At 42.7% G+C, this 20,954-nt stretch overlaps 1 protein-coding gene across 2 annotated transcripts in view; it reads left to right on the top strand.

The window, feature by feature from the left end:
- FNDC1 (fibronectin type III domain containing 1) overlaps positions 1–20,954 on the top strand; it is a 123,834-nt gene that overhangs the window by 46,958 nt on the left and 55,922 nt on the right. For both annotated transcript variants that reach the window (XM_074990295.1, XM_074990294.1), the window contains 7 exons: positions 7,570–7,773; positions 10,669–10,767; positions 11,733–11,850; positions 13,448–13,635; positions 13,860–13,967; positions 15,677–15,865; positions 16,935–19,916. In XM_074990295.1, the coding sequence (XP_074846396.1) occupies positions 7,570–7,773; positions 10,669–10,767; positions 11,733–11,850; positions 13,448–13,635; positions 13,860–13,967; positions 15,677–15,865; positions 16,935–19,916 (3,888 nt within the window). The remainder of the gene's footprint in view (positions 1–7,569; positions 7,774–10,668; positions 10,768–11,732; positions 11,851–13,447; positions 13,636–13,859; positions 13,968–15,676; positions 15,866–16,934; positions 19,917–20,954) is intronic.

Below are 20,954 nucleotides of genomic sequence, written 5' to 3'. Positions count from 1 at the left end.
CGGCACAGCTTCACTTGGCTCCTGGCTCCCCACGACTCAGGGGAGCTGGGTCTTGGATCAGCGTGGCTGCACCTGGCTCCTGGCTCCTGGCTCCCCATGGCTTGGGGGAGCTGGGAGGAGTACCAGCATGGGGAGGGGGTCCCCAGTGGGGCTTCAGGCCCCGTTTCTGGTGCCCCAAGACATGGGGCAGCTGGGCGCTGCAGCTGCCCCCTTCAGGCGGGGAGCACCCTGTTCCCCCAAAAGGGTGGCAGTCCCCAAAGGGCAGCTACTGCCTGAGTAGGGTGACCAACTCCCCCTTTTTGGTGGGGACAGTCCCCCTATTTCAGGAGCCAGGAGGGTGTCATCCCCCTCTCTCCCCAGGGAGTACCGTATTTAGCCTAGGGAACTATGGTTAACCTATCATTAAATACAGCTTTATCCTGGACAAAAACTCTAGAGAAACCAATGGGCTTTTTGACTGTGACAGAACAAGACCAGGGCCTAAATCAGGCCAGAATTCTTGGGACCAAGATCCCTGCAGTTTCTCATACAGGTGAATGTGAGGTTTCCTTCTATAAGAGAGTGTGTGTGTGTGTGTTGGCAGGGGGGGTGGGGTGGGGAGAGTCCATAGTGTTGCTACTCACATAACTTGAATGAATATATGCACATTTTAATAGGCAGCTTCTTCGAAGGTATCAGATGTCTGAATCAGGGCAGCTGCTTCAGCTTTGCCACATCCGTGGTGCCTAATGGCTTGTCCAGAAAATGGCAGCAGTATTTAAAAGGCAAATAGGAAGGGAAAAAGGGGGGGAGGGAGAGATTCAATTCCCACCTCTATCAAGCAGCTCACCTAATTAGGCACTAGCCCCAAAATTTTGGGGGACAAAAAAACTATTCAGCAGGAGAGGGGGTTCGTTGTTGTGACTCCTTCTGAAGTAGGACCCCATCCAAAACAGAGTGACATCACTACGAGCCTTTCCATTGCTTCATTGAAGGCCTGATACAAACCCCAGTGAGAGCCATGCAGCTGACTCTCCATGTGCCTCTGAAAGGTAAGTTTAGCTTCCTGGGGGAAAGCAGGGAACACGGGCACGTCTCAGGAGAAGTAAAACTGCGGGCTCTGCAGTTTTCCCATTGCTCTGGAAAGTTTTGCCTTCGGCAGTTCCAGGGTTGTAGGGGAAGTCATTTGGGAGGGGAAGGAACCAGGAAGCATTAGCAACCCCCCTCCCCTGACCAGGCCTACAGAGGTCAGCAGTATCCCCCAAGTGGGCCATGTCACTGTTGATTTCAGGCCAGCCAATTTGGTGGGGTGTCTGGATTCAGCTCCCAGTGCGAGTTCAAGCTGTGACTTAAAGCTCCACCTCTTCCTTAGGGAGAAGGGAAGTGGTGCTTGTATTTCTTTGCATCACTTTTACTGAATCTAGCTCCTCATGTGTATTTCAGCCAACACTCAGCTGTCTTTTATTAGCCTCTCTGATCAATCTGCTGTCTGGAGCAGGGTCGATTTTTTTCAAGCCACAACTCATGATGGATGAGCCTCAAACTATCCATTATTGTTATAATAATTATCCATTATTATTCCCGCTTTGCTTTATCTTTTGCCATCCATTGTTTCCTGCCCTGCTCCTGTGCTTTCCTTTGTTTCTCCCCAACATCACTACTTCCTTCTCTCTTCTTCTGAGCCAGATTCTTCACCTGCTCTCCCATTTTCATCCCACCTTCAGTGCAAACGCTTTCTGGCAAGCTTCCACTTCCCTTGCAGGGCAGTCAGAAGTCACTGGTGTGGTGTCCTGACAGGTGTCCTGTTCTGTGAATAATGATAATCGTTCGGCTGCATGCATATGCTCCCTGTGTATATCCCATTAGTACTGCATGTGGCCAATGTAGTGCGTTCTAAGAGAGCTGCCAAAGACCACAAAATCAGGTAAGGTACAAAGGGTCCGGGCCAGGTTTATTGTCAGATGAAGCACGGTTGTAACTTCCCTGGATTACATGCTTACAGTTAGGCTAACGCATGTATGCTTGTTAATCAACTTGGTGACATGGGATCCGATTCAGCCTCCTAGCTCGGACAAGGATAATTCCCTTGGATTACATTTTTTACAAGGGTACATACCAGTTACATGTCACTCCTGAAATATTAGGTGCCACTCTCTGATGTACCTGTATCCACCCATTCCCTTGTACATGGTGGTTTGATCACAACATTGGTTCCATTATGCTCTCATCCTAACTCTGTCCTCCACGTGGATCATTATTGTTCCTGTTAGCTATAGGGAGTATTCTGGTGTTGGGGTATTCTGGTACTAACTTGAATGTGTTTATCCCTCATGCTGTCAATTTAGACACTGTCCTAAATTTGGGTCAGTATGTTTGTTATTTGTGGGTCATGTGTTGGTAGCAAGAGGTTTTTTTACCAGGTGTTCTGTTACCATGGTCCCTGGAATGTACTTCCAGCCTGTGTCTAGTCCCAGTTAGATGTGAGTGTTTCTGTAATATCAGCCTAGATTGGGCCAAGTGCTGAGAGCAGGGGCCTGCCTCTTGCTCAGAGCTTAGCATTAGCAACATCTTGACTGTTGTAGCTTAGGCCTCATAACAGGCCTGTGATACATGGGCTTATATTTCAGGCCCTCATCTTACTACACCCTGTATCAACCTGTCACCCTCTGTCTTCCAGACGGAACATTTTCCCCTTCCCTGGCCTACCTCCTCTTTTCCTAGCCCAGATTCTGCTGAGCTTTCAAGATGCTTTGCTGCCTGCACTAGTGTTCCACAAAATTTAACGTGTGGTCCGTTTTCAGCTCTGGCACTCACTGATGTGCTAGGCTGGCTTCCATATCTTGGTAGCTGCAGAGGTTCTCTGGCATCTGGGGCATGCAATGGATCATGGGGTCAGAAAGTTCTTGGAATGTGTACACTATGAAATCTGTAACTGAATCCACAGCTGTGGTGGGAGGGGTTGTTTGCTTTGGAGGCTGGGTGATTTTTAAAATATTGAATTCCTCTTCTGTTCTGTCCCCAAATACAACTGAATAGCCAAGGTGAATTCAAGATCTCGCTGTAACAGAGAGCTGGGCAATGGTTTTAGTCCCAGGGAGTTGGGAGTCCCCAGAAGGATTCCAGCTTTAGTCCTGTCTTAGGGAGTTTAACTTCTCTTGACCAGGACATGTGCCACTTAGTCCTGAGGCATTCTGGCCCTCTGGAGCTAGCTTAGGGAAATCCAGACTGCTGTCCAAATAAAAGCAGGCTGAGGAGAATTGGTGCTCAGGGTTCCTAGCTGTGGATGCAGATTCAAAACCCTGCTGAGCTGGCATCCATGATTATCTGAACTGCTGACTTTTCAAAAGCATTGGGGGTTCTTGACACCTTCAGGCAATTGGGGCTGAACTGCAACAACAGGAGGCAGGGTATTAATAAACTAGGGCAGATAGGCAGTGCCCCTGGAGCAAGAATGACAAACCTGCAGAGACCGGCAAAGTCCTATGTTTCAAATCTCAGTGAACATCCTTCATTTAACACTAGAGCAGATACACATCTTTTTTGCCTAAAGCTACATTTGTTTTAAATAGAATACTTTCCATATGGCTTTTTGGCTGGCTTGTTTACATTTGTCCTCTTTGTCCCCTGGAACTCTTTATATAATTGCAGTTGGAAAGTTCTGACACTAACTGGTGAAGAAAAAAATGGTCCACTGTAGATTCCCTTCCTGCCACACTCAACCAACAAGCTTCTCAAAGGTTCCATTACATTATTTAGCCAGTGTGAGCTCTTTGTGGATTTGTTGAAGAAAAGCCCCAGCCATAACCTATATTTATTACAAAATCAAGGGGAAGAGGAGATTCAGGACTTGAATTTGCTAGATGTATAGGTCTGTATGACAGGACTGTAAATTAGCACTGGATAGTGTATGTGGTCTGTAAATAATTGACCTCTGAAAATGGGTTATATGGTGAAATCTATATTAAAGGATGGCTCGAAAGACCAAGAAAGAGTAGTTGTGTGAGCAGCTATACTTTTAATGAAGTTGGTTTAAAATGTTATGTGAAAAATGGAAGAGAATCCTATAAATAAAATACTTATTTAATACAAAATTTGTTATGACTTTTATAGAACTCTTGGGACCAGATCCGCTGCAACTCTCCAACTGATTTGCATTGTGTCTGCTACTCAGAATAGCTACAGAGAAGTAGCCATGTTAGTCTCTATTCTACCAAAACAAAACAGCTGACATGTAGCACTATAAAGACTAACAAAATGATTTATTAAGTGATGAGCTTTCGTGGGATAGATCTGAAGAAGTCGAAGAAATGGGTCTGTCCCACGAAAGCTCACCACCTAATAAATCATTTTGTTAGTCTTGTTTTACTCAAAATAGCTGTAAACCTGGTTTAATTTGTTGGTTAATCTACATGTATAGCTGCTTTGTGTTGAAAGTCTGGTGCAAAGAAGCCAGAATGTAGAGGAGAATCTGGCCACACAAGTAAAAGTACTTAAAAACAAATAATTGAACTACAAATACTTACTGCAGACAGACTAAAAAGGCTGTAAGTACCTAGATTGAGTGGTCAGTGAATTACATAATAGATCAAATCAAAACATGTTTCCACATAGAATCTAAAAGCAATAAACAAAACTCTGCAAGGTGCACAATGCCCTTTGTCCCCAAACCATGTGCATCATGCAGCATGTGCTTCCAGAGCACTGAAATCCAAACCTTTTCAGATGGTCTGTGAGAAGGGCCCTGTGACTAGGTCTAGGCAATGTCTGGTCAACCAAGAGAAGTAATTCCTTGCAAGTGGTAATTTACTGTTAGGAAATAATTGTGATACCTTGAGAGTGATTTCTTAGAATGGACGGTTACTTGATAAAGATTGTCACAGTTCCCTATCTTTTCAGCACTACTGGCAGTACCTTATCCTGCATTACCAATAGTAATTGACCCTTGGCTATGGAGGAGTAGCTCCCCTCAGGGGCCCTGATTCAGGAGAGGATGTAAGAATGTGTTTAAGTGGCACTAAAGTCAGATTCGTTCCAATGTGACTTAAGTATGTGGTTAGTGTTAAGTATGTGCTCAAGTGCAGGGTATTTTCTTGGATTGGTACCAAAAAGTAGATATGCTCAGTCCCTCCAGCTGCATATATCTGGTTCTGGAGGGACAAATTCTCTTTGCTTTTGCATCAACCCTGAGCTCAGCAGAGATGCACTGAAGTAAGTGAGAGAAGAATTGTACCAATGGGCTGTTCTCTGAATGGTGCTTGCATGGATTAAAGTAAAGGGGAATGGGAGAGGACATGGCTTCAGCTTATCTCCCTGGTTTGGGTAAGCAACACTGCTTCCTGGGTAGCACAGTGAGAGAAACAGTGGGGCGAGTCATCTACCTGTTAGTCATCTACCATGACACCATGTATATTTAAAATGTGAACTGGCACAAAACACAAGGTAATGCTATTGGAATGAGAGACTTAGTTGCTCAAGCAATAGTGCTATAAATATGATTTCTTAAGAGGGCAGTTTCTAACTTATTAGAAATACAAAATAAAAGGCAAATGACTTTTATAAAGTATCCATTGTGGTATTTCCTGTATGAGCAATCACAGACTATGTCTCCAAAGCAGCATTATTTCGAAATCAGCTATTCCAGAAGAGATTTTACAGAGTAGCTTATGTTGAAATAGCGCATCTACATACAAAACGCATATTGAAATAGTGCTCAGCTATTTCAAAATAGAGTGTCCACATGCCATAGAGGCTATATCAAGTTTTCAGGTACTTAAAAGAGGGTTACAAGGAGGAGGGAGGAAAATTGTTCTCCTTGGCCCCTGAGGATAGGACAAAGAGCAATAGACTTAAACTGCAGTGAGGGAGGTTTAGGTTGAACATTAGGAAAAACTGCCTAAGTGTCAGAGTGGCGAAGCACTGGAATAAATTGCCTAGGGAGGGTGTGGAATCTCCATTGGAAATATTTAAGAGCAGGTTAGATAAACATCTACCAGGGATGGTCTAGACGGTGTTTGAGTCTGCCGTGAGGGTAAGGGGCTGGACTCGATGACCTCTCAATGTCCCTTCCTGTTCTAAGCCGCATCTACACGTGCACGCTACTTCAAAGTAGCGGCGCCAACTTCGAAATAACGCCCATCATGGGTACACGTGTTGGGCGCTATTTTGAAGTTAACTTCGACGTTAGGCGGCGAGACGTCGAAGTCGCTAACCCCATGAGGGGATGGGAATAGCGCCCTACTTCGACGTTCAACGTCGAAGTAGGGCACGTGTAGACGATCCACGTCCTGCAACATCGAAATAGCGGGGTCCTCCATGGCGGCCATCAGCTGAGGGGTTGAGAGACGCTCTCTCTCCAGCCCCTGCGGGGCTCTATGGTCACCGTGTGCAGCAGCCCTTAGCCCAGGGCTTCTGGCTGCTGCTGCTGCAGCTGGGGATCCATGCTGCATGCACAGGGTCTGCAACTAGTTGTTGGCTCTGTGGATCTTGTGCTGTTTAGTGCAAGTGTGTCTGGGAGGAGCTCTTTAAGGGAGCGGCTTGCTGTTGAGTCCGCCCTGTGACCCTGTCTGCAGCTGTTCCTGACACCCTTATTTCGATGTGCGCTACTTTGGCGTGTAGACGTTCCCTCGCAGCGCCTATTTCAATGTGGTGCTGCCCAACGTCGACGTTGAACATCGACGGCACCAGCCCTGGAGGACATGTAGACGCTATTCATCGAAATAGCTTATTTCTATGTCGCTACATCGAAATAAGCTATTTCGATGTAGCGTGCACGTGTAGACGTAGCCCTAGTGTTCTATGATTCTGTTTCAAAATAGAGCCCTTGGATGCACCATAGCTTATTTTGAAATAGCCCCTATTCCTGTCTACACAGCCCCTAATCTGAAATATCTATGTTAGGAATAGGCACTATTTACCAAATTTGAAATAAACTATCTGCTATTTCAAAATTATTTTGAAATAGCGGTTGCGTTGTGTAGATGTTCACAAAGTTATTTCAGAATAGCGGCTGTTACTCCAAAATAACTTCACTGTGTAGACACAGACATATAAAGTAAGTTTGTAATTTTGAACTTTAGAAGTCAAAAGTTCAGGCACATGCAAGAAAGCATGGTCAAGAAGCTGTAGTTGACCAGAACTACAACTACTGTAGAACTGAAACTGCTTTCTGTGTACACAGTATTTTTTATAGGAAAGTTGTAAATAGCATAATATTTCTGTACTGATTTTTATAGTGACCTTCAACACTTGCCAGAAGATAACATACTTATGTGCCTAAAGCTGTCGGGGAGGGAGGAGAAAGGAAAAGATGAAAGGAGAGATTTGTAAGACATCCCAGATTTCTGGCAGGATTCCTTGCAATATGATATGTTTTCACTTTGGATGTCTTACACTATTTTGTCTCAAGTGCCTGAGAAAAATATATTGAAAGTGTGTTTTTATTGGGGTTGGATATATTGCAAAATTTAAAAAAGAGCTATAAACAGATTTTGATATTTTATAGCTAAACATGCAAACAACTGTGGCCATATACAGGAAATACATAATAGTAACTATGGTGGTTTTGTGTGTTTCCTTGTTTGTTTTTTGAAGAGAAGGAAGTGCCAAACAAACCTTTGAGAGCACGTGTCCGATCTCCAGACAAGTTACCTGTCCGGTGGAAGCTGCCTCACTCTTCAAGCCTTAGGAGTCCACGTAGACCTCAAGGATACCTCTTAGGTTACGGGGAAAGCAACCGAAAGATGAGTTATGTTCCTCTGCAAAAACATGAGCAAAGACATGAAGCTAAGAAACTAGGTGAGCATTAGCATATCAGCTTGCTATCTGTTCCTTTAGTTTCACATACAATATGGTTCAGATGTACCTTCTAACGACAGAGTCAAGGAGACCAACCTAATTTAACAGAAAGAAGGTCCTAACTTGATAACCCTAACTTGATAACAGTCTGAAAGTACAGTAAACCCTCAATTTAATGGACTAATGGGGGCTCCAGAAACAATGAGGGTCCGGCGGACATTTGTCGTTCCCAAAGTCTGCTAAATTGGGGTCCGTAAAATTGAGGGTTTACTGTATACAAGTGATAATGAGCAGGCAAAGGGTATAACAGGATCCAATGGCTGTAAGATGAAGCAAGACAAATGCAGGCTGGAAACATTTATATTTTTAACAGTGCTTGGGGATCATGGGCCATATGTTAATACAGGTTGAACCTCTCTAGTCCAGCACCCTCTCGTCCGGCAACATCTGTAATCTGTCATGATTTTAGTTAGATAGACAACCCCTTATCATGGGTGTGGCCAAGTTTCCCATGGTCCCATAAAGTTTGTTTACAGCCACCAGTCGTGGCTCTCAGTGTTCTGTGCTGTTCTTTAGCTGTAATTTACCCCAAATGTTTTCTAAGAGCCCCGTAAGCAGTGAAAGTGTTGGTAAAGTGGAAGACAATATTGACTTTCCATTGTCTGACAAATTCTCTCGTCCGGCACCGAGAGAGGTACAGCCTGTAGTTTAAATGACAATGCCATGCACGTGTATGCACACTGTTTGGGCTTGACTCCACGCAGTGTAGAGTGTGCACATGTGAGCATAAGGTAAAAGATGCTGGCCAGGTTAGAAAGTTCAGCAGAAACCGGTCCTGCATTAAAGAGAGCACTGCCTGCATGTGGCCACCAAGTTAGTCCTGCCTAATAGAATTAAGGCCAAAGAAAGAATGCCTCATTAAGTCTCTCCTTTACATTCTAAGTGTCACACTTAAATCCATGCCTTGTCATTCTCTGCTCACACCACTGTTCTTATCAGAGGAACAGGGCAGGTACTCATTGGAATGAGACATATTTCCACTTGTTGCAAGAGTCAAATGCTCAATGTTTCTGTGTCCACATTTGGCTTTCACTTGTGTCAGCACCAGCACAAACTACTTTGCGCTTCCTGCTGCACTTTGCACAAGGATCAGAAGGATCAAGATAACTTCATCTCTGAGCTACTATATTTATATGAAAATAAATTGGTTAAGACACACTTAGAGACCTTCAAAATGGGGGCAAGTTATCCACATCCTGGCATAGAACCACTTAAACATAAGGGCTATTGTTACACTAGCCAAAAACTACGAGCGGATAGGAATAAGGGGACTTCAAAGTAGCCAGGGTCCTTTCGAAAAGGAGCCCTGTCTGGCGAGCCACACGGTGGCAAGCCGCGTCAATTTCGAAGTGCCGCAGCCACCTGCATGCTAATGAGGTGCTGAATATGTATTTCAGTGCTTCATTAGTAAACTTCGAAATGGCCATTTGCATGGCCATTTCGAAGTTTTTGGCTAGTGTAGACATGGCCTTGGTGTTTTAGCTCCAGGTTCAGCAATGTTCTTAAGACGGTGTCTAACTTTAAGCTTGTGAGTAACCACACCAAGTGAGACTTAAGGCCAGGCACAAGCTCAAGTATCTTGCTGAATCAGGACACACTATTTATCATAGAGGACAAGATTCCTTTTACCCTATGCACCAACAAGGGAGTGAAGCAGGACTGGCTCTGTGCAAGTTTCCTGAGTTGGTCTCAGTGGTGATGATAAATTCGCTGGGCCCCTAAGCAAGGTGAAGGTGGGCTGGATCCATGTGCTCAGAAGGGACAGGGCCCCCACTCCTCAGCCAGCCCTGAGAGTTGTCTACAACACAGTGCTCCAGCAGCAACTTAGAGTGGTAGTGGCCAGAGCCCCAGTCCCTTTTGAATCGCAATGCACCAGGACAGTTACACCCTTTGTTCTTCCCCTCCCTTCTCCTTCTCCTCCCAACGGCGGGCATGGCCAGCCTACTGGCATAGGCTGAATAGTTCAGAGGGGCGGGCAGTATATTATGCACCAAAGTTGACTGCTTTCTGCATCAGAGAGGTTTGAGTTGTTAACAGTAAACTAAACAGGCTCTTTATGAAGAGAGCTGTTTGCGGGGCAGTTACAACGCCAGCTAGCATTCTAGCCATGTGCACACAGACTGACTTCCTGATGCTTGCTCCAAACTCTTCCCTCCTGCAACCTGTTCTCCTCCCTCCAAGTTCCGTGCAAGTTGCCTGCAGTGCCCTGCCAGGTGTGGTAGTCTCTCCCACAGCCCAGCAAGCTAGCTGTAGAACCTTGTCGTGCTGCTGCTGGGATGAGGTATCTGTGCAGAAAATCTCTCTGTGCTGTCTAGCCTCATCACCCATCAATGCAATTAAGGGTAAATGCCGTATATTATTGAGGGGTAATATGAACTGAAATCATTGGGATTCTTTCCATGAACTCAGTGGCCACTGGATCAAGGAGTCATCGTGATGAAAAATATCATGCAGTGTTTTAAACTGCAACATTTTGTGTTTCACTGTCTTTATTCTGTAAGTTGCTGCCACTGAGAGAGAGCAAATAATGCTTTTAAAATAATTGCAAAATTTTCAGGAGAAAGTAAAAAAAAACCCAAAAGTTTCAGATTATGGGCTTTATGCATCACTGTTTAATATTATAGATTATGTACTTGTCTCTAAAATGCACCCATGCCTATGGCACTTATGCAGGTGAAAAACTCTAGAGGTAAATTTCAACAATTTCCAAATTACTTCTCAAAGAAACTGATTTTTCCTTCTTGATAAAAATGTGACAGGACTTCTGCTTGACAGTATTGAAACATTGCCGTGGAAAAAATATGGAAAATTCTCTGTGCTTTTTTCCACATGCAGCATCTGAATCAGTTTACATGGTTTCACTGCAGTCAAGGAATTCCCAGGCACAGAGTCAGCCCGTCTATAGGGCAGCTTTAACCAAGAGAAAGATCTCAGGTATGTTGTTTGCAAGTTGTGGGCAAGTTGTGGAGCCATGCATATAAAAAGGGAAATATATGCTGCTTGTGACTATAGACTGGGACAAGAACTGTCTCTTACCAGATTTTTGTAGAGTTCCTAGAAAACTGAAGTGTTGACCCCGATGATGTCTTTGGTTGCTGCTGTAATACAAATAGTAAATAACAGTAGAATAGATTTCTGCCTAATGGACTCAATAGATTTGTGCAAAAAGTATTGAATTCAATGGCAAAGCTCCTGTTGGCCATGATAGCAAGGGGGACAGTCCTACATTTTCAGGTTTGGGTGCCTGAATGTAAACATCTCTGATTTTCAGAGGGGCTGAGTATCTGCATCAGATTTTTGCTTCCCCTCTACCATGGACATGAGGAATAGTTCACATTTGTGTACTGAATCTGAGGTTAGAAATCAACATGGCTAAGCATTGTTTTCTCCACATCATATTACAGTTTGAATATGTCCCATTTTAACATTTTTGAATGAAATAATTTGATTTCTCATGTTGAAGTAACTTTTTAATCAAATTGTATATTCTGTATTTAAAAATAAAGTTGAAATTGAAGTGAAATGTTTCATTTTTGTAGGAATAAAACAATTTAATCCACAATTCAAAGTCTTTCATGACATGGAATTTCTCTCCCCTGCAGAGCCCTAGAGGTGGGTTTGCTGAAGCAAGGAATGAGAGTATTTTAATAATTTGTCTGCTATAAATACCTGGTTAGAGTTGACTAAATGCTTATGGAATTCTGGACAACAGAACTGAATCATATTCTTGTATAAAAACACATAGCAAGGAGAATACATTGCTGTAGATGGTCTACCTCTTATCAGCATATCCTGTATCGTCTTCTGTGCTAGTCATATATCGTTGTGGTACAATTACTATTGCATTGAAATCTCCAGAGTTCTCATTACTGACTCAATACGTTACCTTGTCATTTCAGAGGAGGATGAGCTGGAGGGGGCAAAAGATATAAGTGTTCGTGTTATGTCCTCCCAATCTGTGCTTGTTGCGTGGACAGATCCTGTATATGAAAAACAGAAGAAGGTTGAAGCAACTAGGTAATTTACTTTTAGAGATGCTGTTTTCAATACATATATTAAAATGTCATTGTTTACAGTTCTGTTTGCCATTTAAAATAAAGTGTAAGTTAAAGGCATAGCTTGACTGGAGGCAAAACAGGACCATAGGAATTGCCTTTTTGGTCAAGAGTCTATCCACACCGATACCCTGTCTCATGAAAAGAGGGCTCCTGCTTCAAAACCTGCAATCTAAGTATATGTGGAGAAGAGACAATGGGATATATTCAGGGCCTGGTCCTTACTGATGTAAAATGCCACTTGGGTGGGGGTTGTGGGGGTGGATGTTGCCTGGAACTCTTGCTGCACTGGGGAACCTACAGCCAAAAGATTGTGGCTCAGGAGAGTGAAGTGCTGAGAGATGCTGTTTTGGCTTGTCTCCAATGGCAGAGCTCCAAATAACCCCGGTCTCCAAAGTAAGGACCTCCTCTCTCTGTCACATCCCTTGTTGGAGGGCAACAATGCTCAAGCCTACCTCATCTCCTCTAGATTGAATTCCTCTCAGGGAGCAACCAACTCCCATCTCATTCACCTTAGCAGTGGGGAAACTGACATACTACAGAGATCATATCAAAAAAGCAGTCAAGTAGCACTTTAAAGACTAACAAAATAATTTATTAGGTGAGCTTTCGTGGGGCAGACCCACTTCTTCAGAGCATAGCCAGACCAGAACAGACTCAATATTTAAGGCACAGAGAACCAAAAACACTAATCAAGGTGGACAAATCAGAAAAAAAAATGATCAAGGTGAGCAAGTCAGAGAGTAGAGGGGGAGAGGGAGTCAAGAATTAGATTAAGCCAAGTATGCAAACGAGCCGCTATAGTGACTCAGAAAATTACCATCCCGGTTCAAACCACATATTAACGTGTCTAATTTGAATATAAAAGAGAGTTTGGCAGTCTCTCTTTCAAGAGTGTTGTCTCTTCAAGAGAGACTGCGGAACTCTCTTTTATATTCAAATTCAACACATTAACACATGGTTTGAACAGGGATGGGAATTTTCTGAGTTACTATAGTGCTCGCTTGCATACTTTTTTGTTTTGATAGAATATAAACTAGCACGGCTTCCTCTCTGTTACTATACAGAGATCGTCATGCTGCATCTATACTGTAGAGTTCTACCAACACAGCTATATTGGTCAAACATGTTGGTCAAGAGCTGGGATCCCTGGTGAGCATAGCTGTACAGTCACAAATCTACAGCAGTTCAAGCGGCAGTTATAGCAGCAAACCTGCACTTTTACTCATGTTGCATGTTTTGTTCTGGGTGGCGGAACAAGCTGTAGTGATAACCGTAGTTTCACTGGGGTAAGAGATGTCTACTTCAGGAACACTTTTCTGGTATAATATACTGGTATACCTACCCTGGCGGCATCCTCCTCATGTAGATACAGGACTCAAAATAAATTGTATAGCTCCTAGTTACTCACTCTTCTGCTATCACTGTAGTTTTTGTTTTGTTTCTGTTTTTGGCTTTTTTGCCAAGCACGTTAATAGAAAAAGGCCTGAACTGCATTTGATTCTGTTGACTTCTGTTAACGGGGCATGAATTTTTGGCTTTCCCATTTCCATTCCCAGGCGATACACTGTCCGTTATCGAGAGAAAGGGGAGTCAGCAAGGTGGGATTATAAAAAAGTGCCTAACAGACGGGTTTTAGTGGATAAGCTGATACCAGACACCGTGTATGAATTTGCAGTGCAAATTTCAGAAGGAGAAAGGGAAGGCAAATGGAGTACTTCTGTTTACCAACGAACCCCAGAAGCTGGTGTGTATCAATAATATCTTTATTATGACGTACCTTTTGAAAATTGGATTTGCTGCAGTTGCAGATGGACCTATACTTCATCAGTGCTTTTCATATTTTTTTCTTTGAGATACTTGCACAGAACGTGTCAGGATGCAGACACGAGGGGAAGAAAAGGGTCTTTGTTTATAATCATTTCTTCTTGCCTTAATTTCCTTTCTTGCGTATTACTGAATATTTCACAGCTCCTGCCACTGCACCTGAAAATTTAGATGTTTGGCCAATAAAAGACAAAGCAACCTCTGTCACTGCATCTTGGGAACCTCTTGCAGAGAGTGAAGGAAAAGTAAAGGGTAAGTCATTACTGCTCATTCACAGAATGAGAGAGAAATTAAAGACAAAGTGACCTGCAGAAATCACACTATAAAGTTAAATTGACACTGTTTCTGTACGTAATGTACAGATGTTCAGAGCTCGGGCTCTTCAGGAGGGACTTCCACTCTGTGGTGAGCTCAAACAAAGGAAACTTCTGGGCAAATAGTAGCTGACCATACCAGTAATTGTCTTCTCTTATTAACAATTGCTGCATAGACAAGAGGAGTTTCTCCTTCCCAGCTTTGCAGCGAAGCCAATGTGCTTTGTCTGGAAGGTCACAAAGCCTTTGCTATCAAAACAATTCTGATATCACAAATGAAATGCCAGTCCAGCAGCTGGGGGCCAGGGCTGGTGGCAGTCTGGTAGCTTGGCCAAGGGCTGGGACTGGCCTCTGCAGGACTGGGGCCAGAGCCAACATCCACAGGTCTCAGGCCAGTGTCCACAAGACCAGGGGTGGAGTCTGCAACTGGCAGCTTGCCAAGACTGGGGATGACCGCTGAAGCTACCATCAGCACAGCAGGGTCCAGGGGCTGAACCTGGTGACAGCCTGGACAGGCCCGGCGGTAATGGGGCTGGGGGGGTGGGGGTGTTAGAAACAGAGCTAATGGCACGGAGGAGGGCTGGAGACAGGGGACCCCTCTTGGTTTGACAAATTCCTTCATTTGGGACAGGTCATGTGCTGAAGGCGCCAGACCCGGGAGGTGCAACCTGTAGTAGAGAGCCTAAAATCTCAGTATTGCCAAGGGTCTAGTGGTTGGACCTTTGCATCTGGCGGAACCCTACAAAGGCTGATTGTACTCAATGTGGGGATACGCCTGCAAGATTGGGGTCTTAAAAAGTAAAGTGATTATAACTTTGTGAGGACACTATAGCTAATAAAGGATAAAAGAATAAGCAGTACCAATCAAAATATTTTAGCTGCTTTTAATGTTGCATGCTTTAAAGGTTAGTTGGATGTATACATTGTTTTGTATCAATCTTTTAAAATATTTCTATCAGAATGAAAAGCTTTGAACTTTCTAACTATCAGTGTTTTTCCAATCAGTACCACCATAATTTTATTAACATAAATAACTCTGGATTAGTAATACAGAGCAGTTATTGATTGGATTGGATTTTATTGCCAACAGGTACAAGGAAATTAAAAACTGGTTATAACATTAGTGTTTCATTGTGTTCAGCAAATTTTCTGGCTATTATTCAACTCAGCATGTTATATTTTATTGTAATAAATGATGAATTTAGAATTTTTTGAATCTTCATTGTTTGTAAACAAAAAATGTGATAACAATGGCTAAACAGCCTAGTGTTTGACTTTGTGACTATTATTTTTTTCGCTTGCCTTCCATTTGGGATGCATAGCTCCTGTCACAATTATTGGTTGGTATAACCAGCAACAATGAAGGTTGTTGCTTAAATGTTCCGTGGAAGGATTTATCTCCTGTGTTGTATGTGTTTCATTGGCTAATTTACTATAGGTATGTGTTTTTGTCCATTATGTTGAAAGAATGCTTATTAAGCTTACTGTATATGATGTCTTTATACTCCAGCTATTGACTCGACGTGCATTGCTAATGTATTAATTTTAGTAATGCACGTTCTAATTCATCCTACCCATACAGTCTGTCCGCTGGAAACAGGACTGTTTTCAGTTTCCTCCTTCCAACCGTCTGCCAAATCATTTCAGAATACATTCTTTCATACGCCCCGGCTCTCAAACCATTCGGAGCAAAGTCCCTCACCTATCGTGGAGATACTACTTCTGCCATAATTGATGGTCTGCAGCCTGGGGAACGCTATATTTTCAAAATTCGTGCAGCAAACAGGAGGGGTCAAGGTCCTCAGTCTAAAGCCTTCAGTGTTGTTATGCCAGCAGGTAAGTATCACGTGCCTACGGTTCAGTCTTTACAGACTTGCCATTGACTTGTTTGTGTCACTTTTTATTGCAGTCATTGGTTTTTTATTCCATTAAGTTGTACAATTCCAGTTTCAAAACACTATTTCATTTCAAAGGTACTTCAATAGCCACTTTCTTTTAATTTTTGAAATTTAGATCTGTCATGACACAACTGATCCAATCAATTATCATATTCATGCCACATACAGTATAAAGGGAAACAAGTATTTTAAATAAACCTATATTTCTGTCAGTTTAGTGACCTGATGCATGAATATATATATTCCTTTTGCTTTACAATGTTTGTTGAAATATATGCTGCATTTTGTTTGCTTCTGCTCTTCCTGACAATATTTGCAATGTTCAAAAATTAAATTTTAAATGTTAAGGTGCCAAGTTCTGAATTCCTTACTCAGGCAAAACTCCAAAATACTTGCTTTCTTGATATTAGTATGTTGTTATGTAGACAAAAACATGATTTATCATCTATTTTTAATGTAGCATTTAGGGTTGGATTCTCAGCTTGTATATATCAGCATAGCCACAGTGAAAGCTAAAGCTAGACAAATTCAGACTAGAAAAAAGGCTTATGTTTTAAATGGTGAGAGCAGTTAACCACTAGAAGAAGTCATGGTGGATTTCTTTGTCATCACTGACAATTTTTAAACCAAGGTTGAAGGTTTTTCCAAAAAATCTGCTCTAAGAATGATGACCTGCACTCCTAATGATGACAATAGCTCCTAATGGTCCCTTCTGGTCTTTAGAATCTATGGTCCTAAAAAATCAATAAGGCTATGCTGAAGATCATGTTCCAATTATTTGTCTAGCACTGCCTAATCTTAACTGATTGTTTTATTATTTTATGTTTTCCACCATTGATAATATAGTGATATTTGTTCCCAGTAGTTGATTAACACTAAATTAATTACTGACCAGTGTGCTAAAGCATGATCTGGATTTTGCCAGCTGATTCATTTTCCTTCGCCAGTTTTTATGCTGTTTTTACACATATCATTGAGATTTTTAAAGTATTTTTCCTCTTTTGCAGACAATAAAGATGATTCAAATGTTCATCAACAAACAAATACTCAGGATAAGATGGAATCTAAAAAACCTGGTGCTGCTGTGCCTCCATCCCCATCTCAAACTTTTCCTGTTTCTTCTCAGAAAATCCAACCATCAGCTTCTTCTAAGCACACTTCTGTTCATTCCTCTAGTTCTGCTAGTGGTCGAAATACAAACACTCCTCTTTCTGAATTTAAGAATAAACTCTTGGCTGGTCGCGGAGTGCTGAATAAATCACAGCTATTCTCTAAAAAGACATCAGAGCGAGAACCTGATCTCCAATCTACTGAAATTACACATGGTCATGATTCCTCCAATGAAACTCCAACACAACTGCCTAAAACCCAAGATCAGGGAAGAAATGTTGGGCCCCACTCTCCTACTAGAACTTTTCCCTCTGTCCCTTCTTCAGGTAGAATGCCAGTGAGACCACGCAGTCCAGTAAGGGCGAGACAAACAAGTGCAGACAAAGATGTCTCATCGTCATCTTCCTTAACCCAACCTTCTTCATCCCCTTCATCTTCCCCCATTCCAAAGTACACTGATAGTGAAACAAAGCATCAGAGACAAGACAACTCTAACATTCCTGCTTCCCGTAACAGCCCTTTAGATAATCTGCCTTCTGAAAATGTACCTCATGATATTGCAGATAGTGTGGTGGAGAAGAAAGTAAGTCTAGATTCTGTGCCATTAAAAAAAACTAGGTCCAGTCAAGTATCTCCAAAAACTTCAGATCACACTCACGTAGCTTTCCCATTGAATCAGCAGTCTGCCGTGTCTCGTAAGATGGTCCAGGGACATCAGTCTAAGCCACACATTTCTTCTGTGCCAATTAAATCACCTACATCATCAACAGCTACGAGCTCTCAAAGACATTCACACCATTCTGCTTCTAAATTTGTTCGCTCTGACACCCGTGATAGTTATGACAATTATGATAACAAAGAGGCAGAGAGTAGAAATGATAGGTCACATTCCAGTTCTTCTTCTCATAATGGAGATTCAGTTGCATCACTGCAAACAAAACTTCATGCAGGTTCTAGTCCTCACATGTCAAAGGATCCAAAATTAGCCACCGCAGCTGCATCATCACAGTCTGCTATTTCTGCTTCTGCTAGCCATTCTTTGACTAATTCTTACATCCCATCTTCTGCTAAACATAAGTTTGATGGAAGAGATGAAGGTAGTTACAGTGAAAACACAGAAACAGAAGGGGAAGAAAAAGGACAAAACTCTTCTTCTTCTAGATTTAATTCTAGATCTTCTTTTGGACAGGCTACATCTGAACATTTTAATTTGCTCAAGCACAAATCATCTTTTACAGGCAATAAATTTCTAAGTAAGATAAATAGTAATCAAGAATCTAAGCTACAACCCTCTAAATCCCCTTATTCTGCTGTCTCCTCACAGGTTCATTCTCCAGCTAATGCACGCCAAACTTCAACTAGTGCCAGTAGGTCTAGTTCCAATATTGATAGAGATACTAGAGAACTGGAAGGTCAAGATGAGAAACCATTACCCTCAACAATTGTCCATGACCGATCACCTTCATCTTCTAGAAAGTCATCTTCAGCAGACTCTTCTAGAAGAAATAGTCCTGGGTCTTCATCAGTGACTACTGTGGAAAAGCATTCTCTTGTACAGCCTTCTGCTTCTAAGCAGCAGCCTGATGATCAGGAAGGTAAGGAGGAGAAGGAAACCTTCGTTAAGTCAAAACAAAGTATACCTTTGTCTAAAAGAACATCAACTGGGAGCTCTCGTTTTTCATCCTCCAAAACTCTCCATTCTGAACCTAGCTCTTCTCAAAAGGCACACGCTGGTCAGTCTCAATCTCAATTCTCCCTAGTAAATTCTAGAGGCAGTCTTCCTTCTCGGGTCTCCCCCAGAAGTAATAAAAAACTACAGGAGTATGAGGACGTGGCTAAGGAGGAGAAAGCAAATGACAGAGTAAATGCCCATTCTGCATTCACTAAAGATCTCTCTTCTTCTAAGAGAATATCTCCTTCTTTGTCTCATGGAAGTTCTAGCTCATCTCTTTCAAAGCTCCAGCCATCAATTTCTCAAATTAGTACAGTTGATGAAAAACACAGAAGTAGACATAACTCGCCAACTTCTTCCAGAGGATCCAGTTCATCCTTGCCAGCAGGCAGACATATTGGATCCAGGGTAGCCACATCAACTGAACCTGTGTCAGATTTGTATAAACCATCTTTGTCTTCCGATCAATCAAAATCCACCCAGTCAGGCTCTAGTTCTGTCACTGACACAGAAAAGGACAATCATAATAGCAGAGTTACGTCTTTATCTTCAAAGTCATCCTCCACTTCTTTGAGACAAACGGGTTCCAGAGTTCCTACTAGAATAGCATCCAAAAATGAGAAAAAATATGGCCCATTCCAATCACCACCATCAAAAATGGAGCCTCCTCCAAAAGTTCCTTTCTCCTCTTTATCTAAACCTCGCCAGTCAGTTTCAAAGGATGAGAATGATGATTATGATGTGGGGAAAGTGGTGGAGAAACCCACATTACCTCCAGCTGCAAGCGGGACATCTTCCGCCAATTCTAGAGGCAGGTCAACTATGAATGGCAATGGTGCAAGAGATAAAACAAAACCCATGGGCTCTCCTCTAATACACAAAGTAAACTCTGCAGAAGGAAAAGAGGAGGAGGAAGAGCCTCCCACTTTAAAACAATCTCTCCCTATCTCACAAGGCAGGCTGTCATCTTCTGTAGTCTCCAGAGTTTCTCAGTCCTCTAACAAACCACATTCACCTTATAAGCCAAGACTGGCCTGGCCACGCTCCTCCGCATCTATACCTGTGCCTTCTCAACTGTATCACACACACACTGCTTCTCCAACTCTTTCTTCATCTTCATCCTCTCCTGTTCCCCGTCAACGACTACAAAGCTCCAGGCTACAAAACGTTTCCCAGCGACAATTTGTCAGACCCCCACATAGAAAAGGTAATATGTTTTAAAATAACTTTATTAATTTTATGTATTGAATGTTCCCCTCCCGCCATCCACTGTTAGTTGAAAGCTAAATTGTTTTATCAGGGTACAAGTATATAATTCAATGTACAGAATTAGTCATATTTTTGTAGTATCCAGAAAGCCCCATCAGAACTGGGTCCCCAATGCATTGAGCACAACACAGAGGATGATATGGTGAGTGATCATAGTCCAAAAATTTAATTCTACATTCTGACCCCATGCCTATGGCTCTGGGGTATTGAGTGAAATCAATGAGGTGTAGGGTCTCCCCCTCCTTCCTGGAGCATCCAGAACACTGTGAATCTGCTGTTTGTGGCACTCTGCAAGCGCTGAGCAGGCCAGGGAGGAGTTGGTGATCAGGGCCACCAGTGGGTGAGAGGGGGAAGGGAGGTAGAAGGGGGAAAAGCTTGGCAGCTGGTGAGTGCTCAGCACCCAATAATCTTCCCCCTGGGGGTGATCCTCATTTTGCTATGCCTAGGTTCCAAAGCACCATGATATAATTGAGAGGAGGATCAGCCCCAGATGCTTTGTGTGGTGTGTTTTGTTCTTTCCACATTTTATATAGAAACTAACAATTTGATCTTGAGCCAATAACAAACTTCCCCTTAACTTTCTTGGGAGCAAGACTGGATCTGCTACGAATCTCTAAAACAAACCTTTCATTTTCTAGTCTGAACCAAACGAAGGACAAAAACTCCAGAATGACAATGCATTTCTAATATGAACCCCACAGAGCTGACCTAGTGCTATTTATTCAATCCTTTCTTTAGCAGGTCTTCCACTACAGGCCACATTCTGCTCCTGTTCACATGCCTGGGGTTGCCATTTATTTCAGGCACACTTTTGCCAATACAGCATTTGCTTTTGGCAGAAATGCTTTACGTAGCAGGCCATAGAGTAGAAATGACTAGTGTGGCTGCCAAGGAATTCTCAGGGGTTTTGAGTTGGTGCCCTTCCAGAGGCAAGCTAGACCTCTCTTACAGTATGATGCAAGATGAGATCCCCTAT

This window comes from Carettochelys insculpta, chromosome 3, assembly GCF_033958435.1.
Source record: "Carettochelys insculpta isolate YL-2023 chromosome 3, ASM3395843v1, whole genome shotgun sequence".
In the NCBI taxonomy this organism is placed as follows: domain Eukaryota; kingdom Metazoa; phylum Chordata; order Testudines; family Carettochelyidae; genus Carettochelys; species Carettochelys insculpta.
The sequence above is the reverse complement of the archived record's forward strand: the minus strand, read 5'-3'. Positions and strand labels throughout refer to the sequence as shown.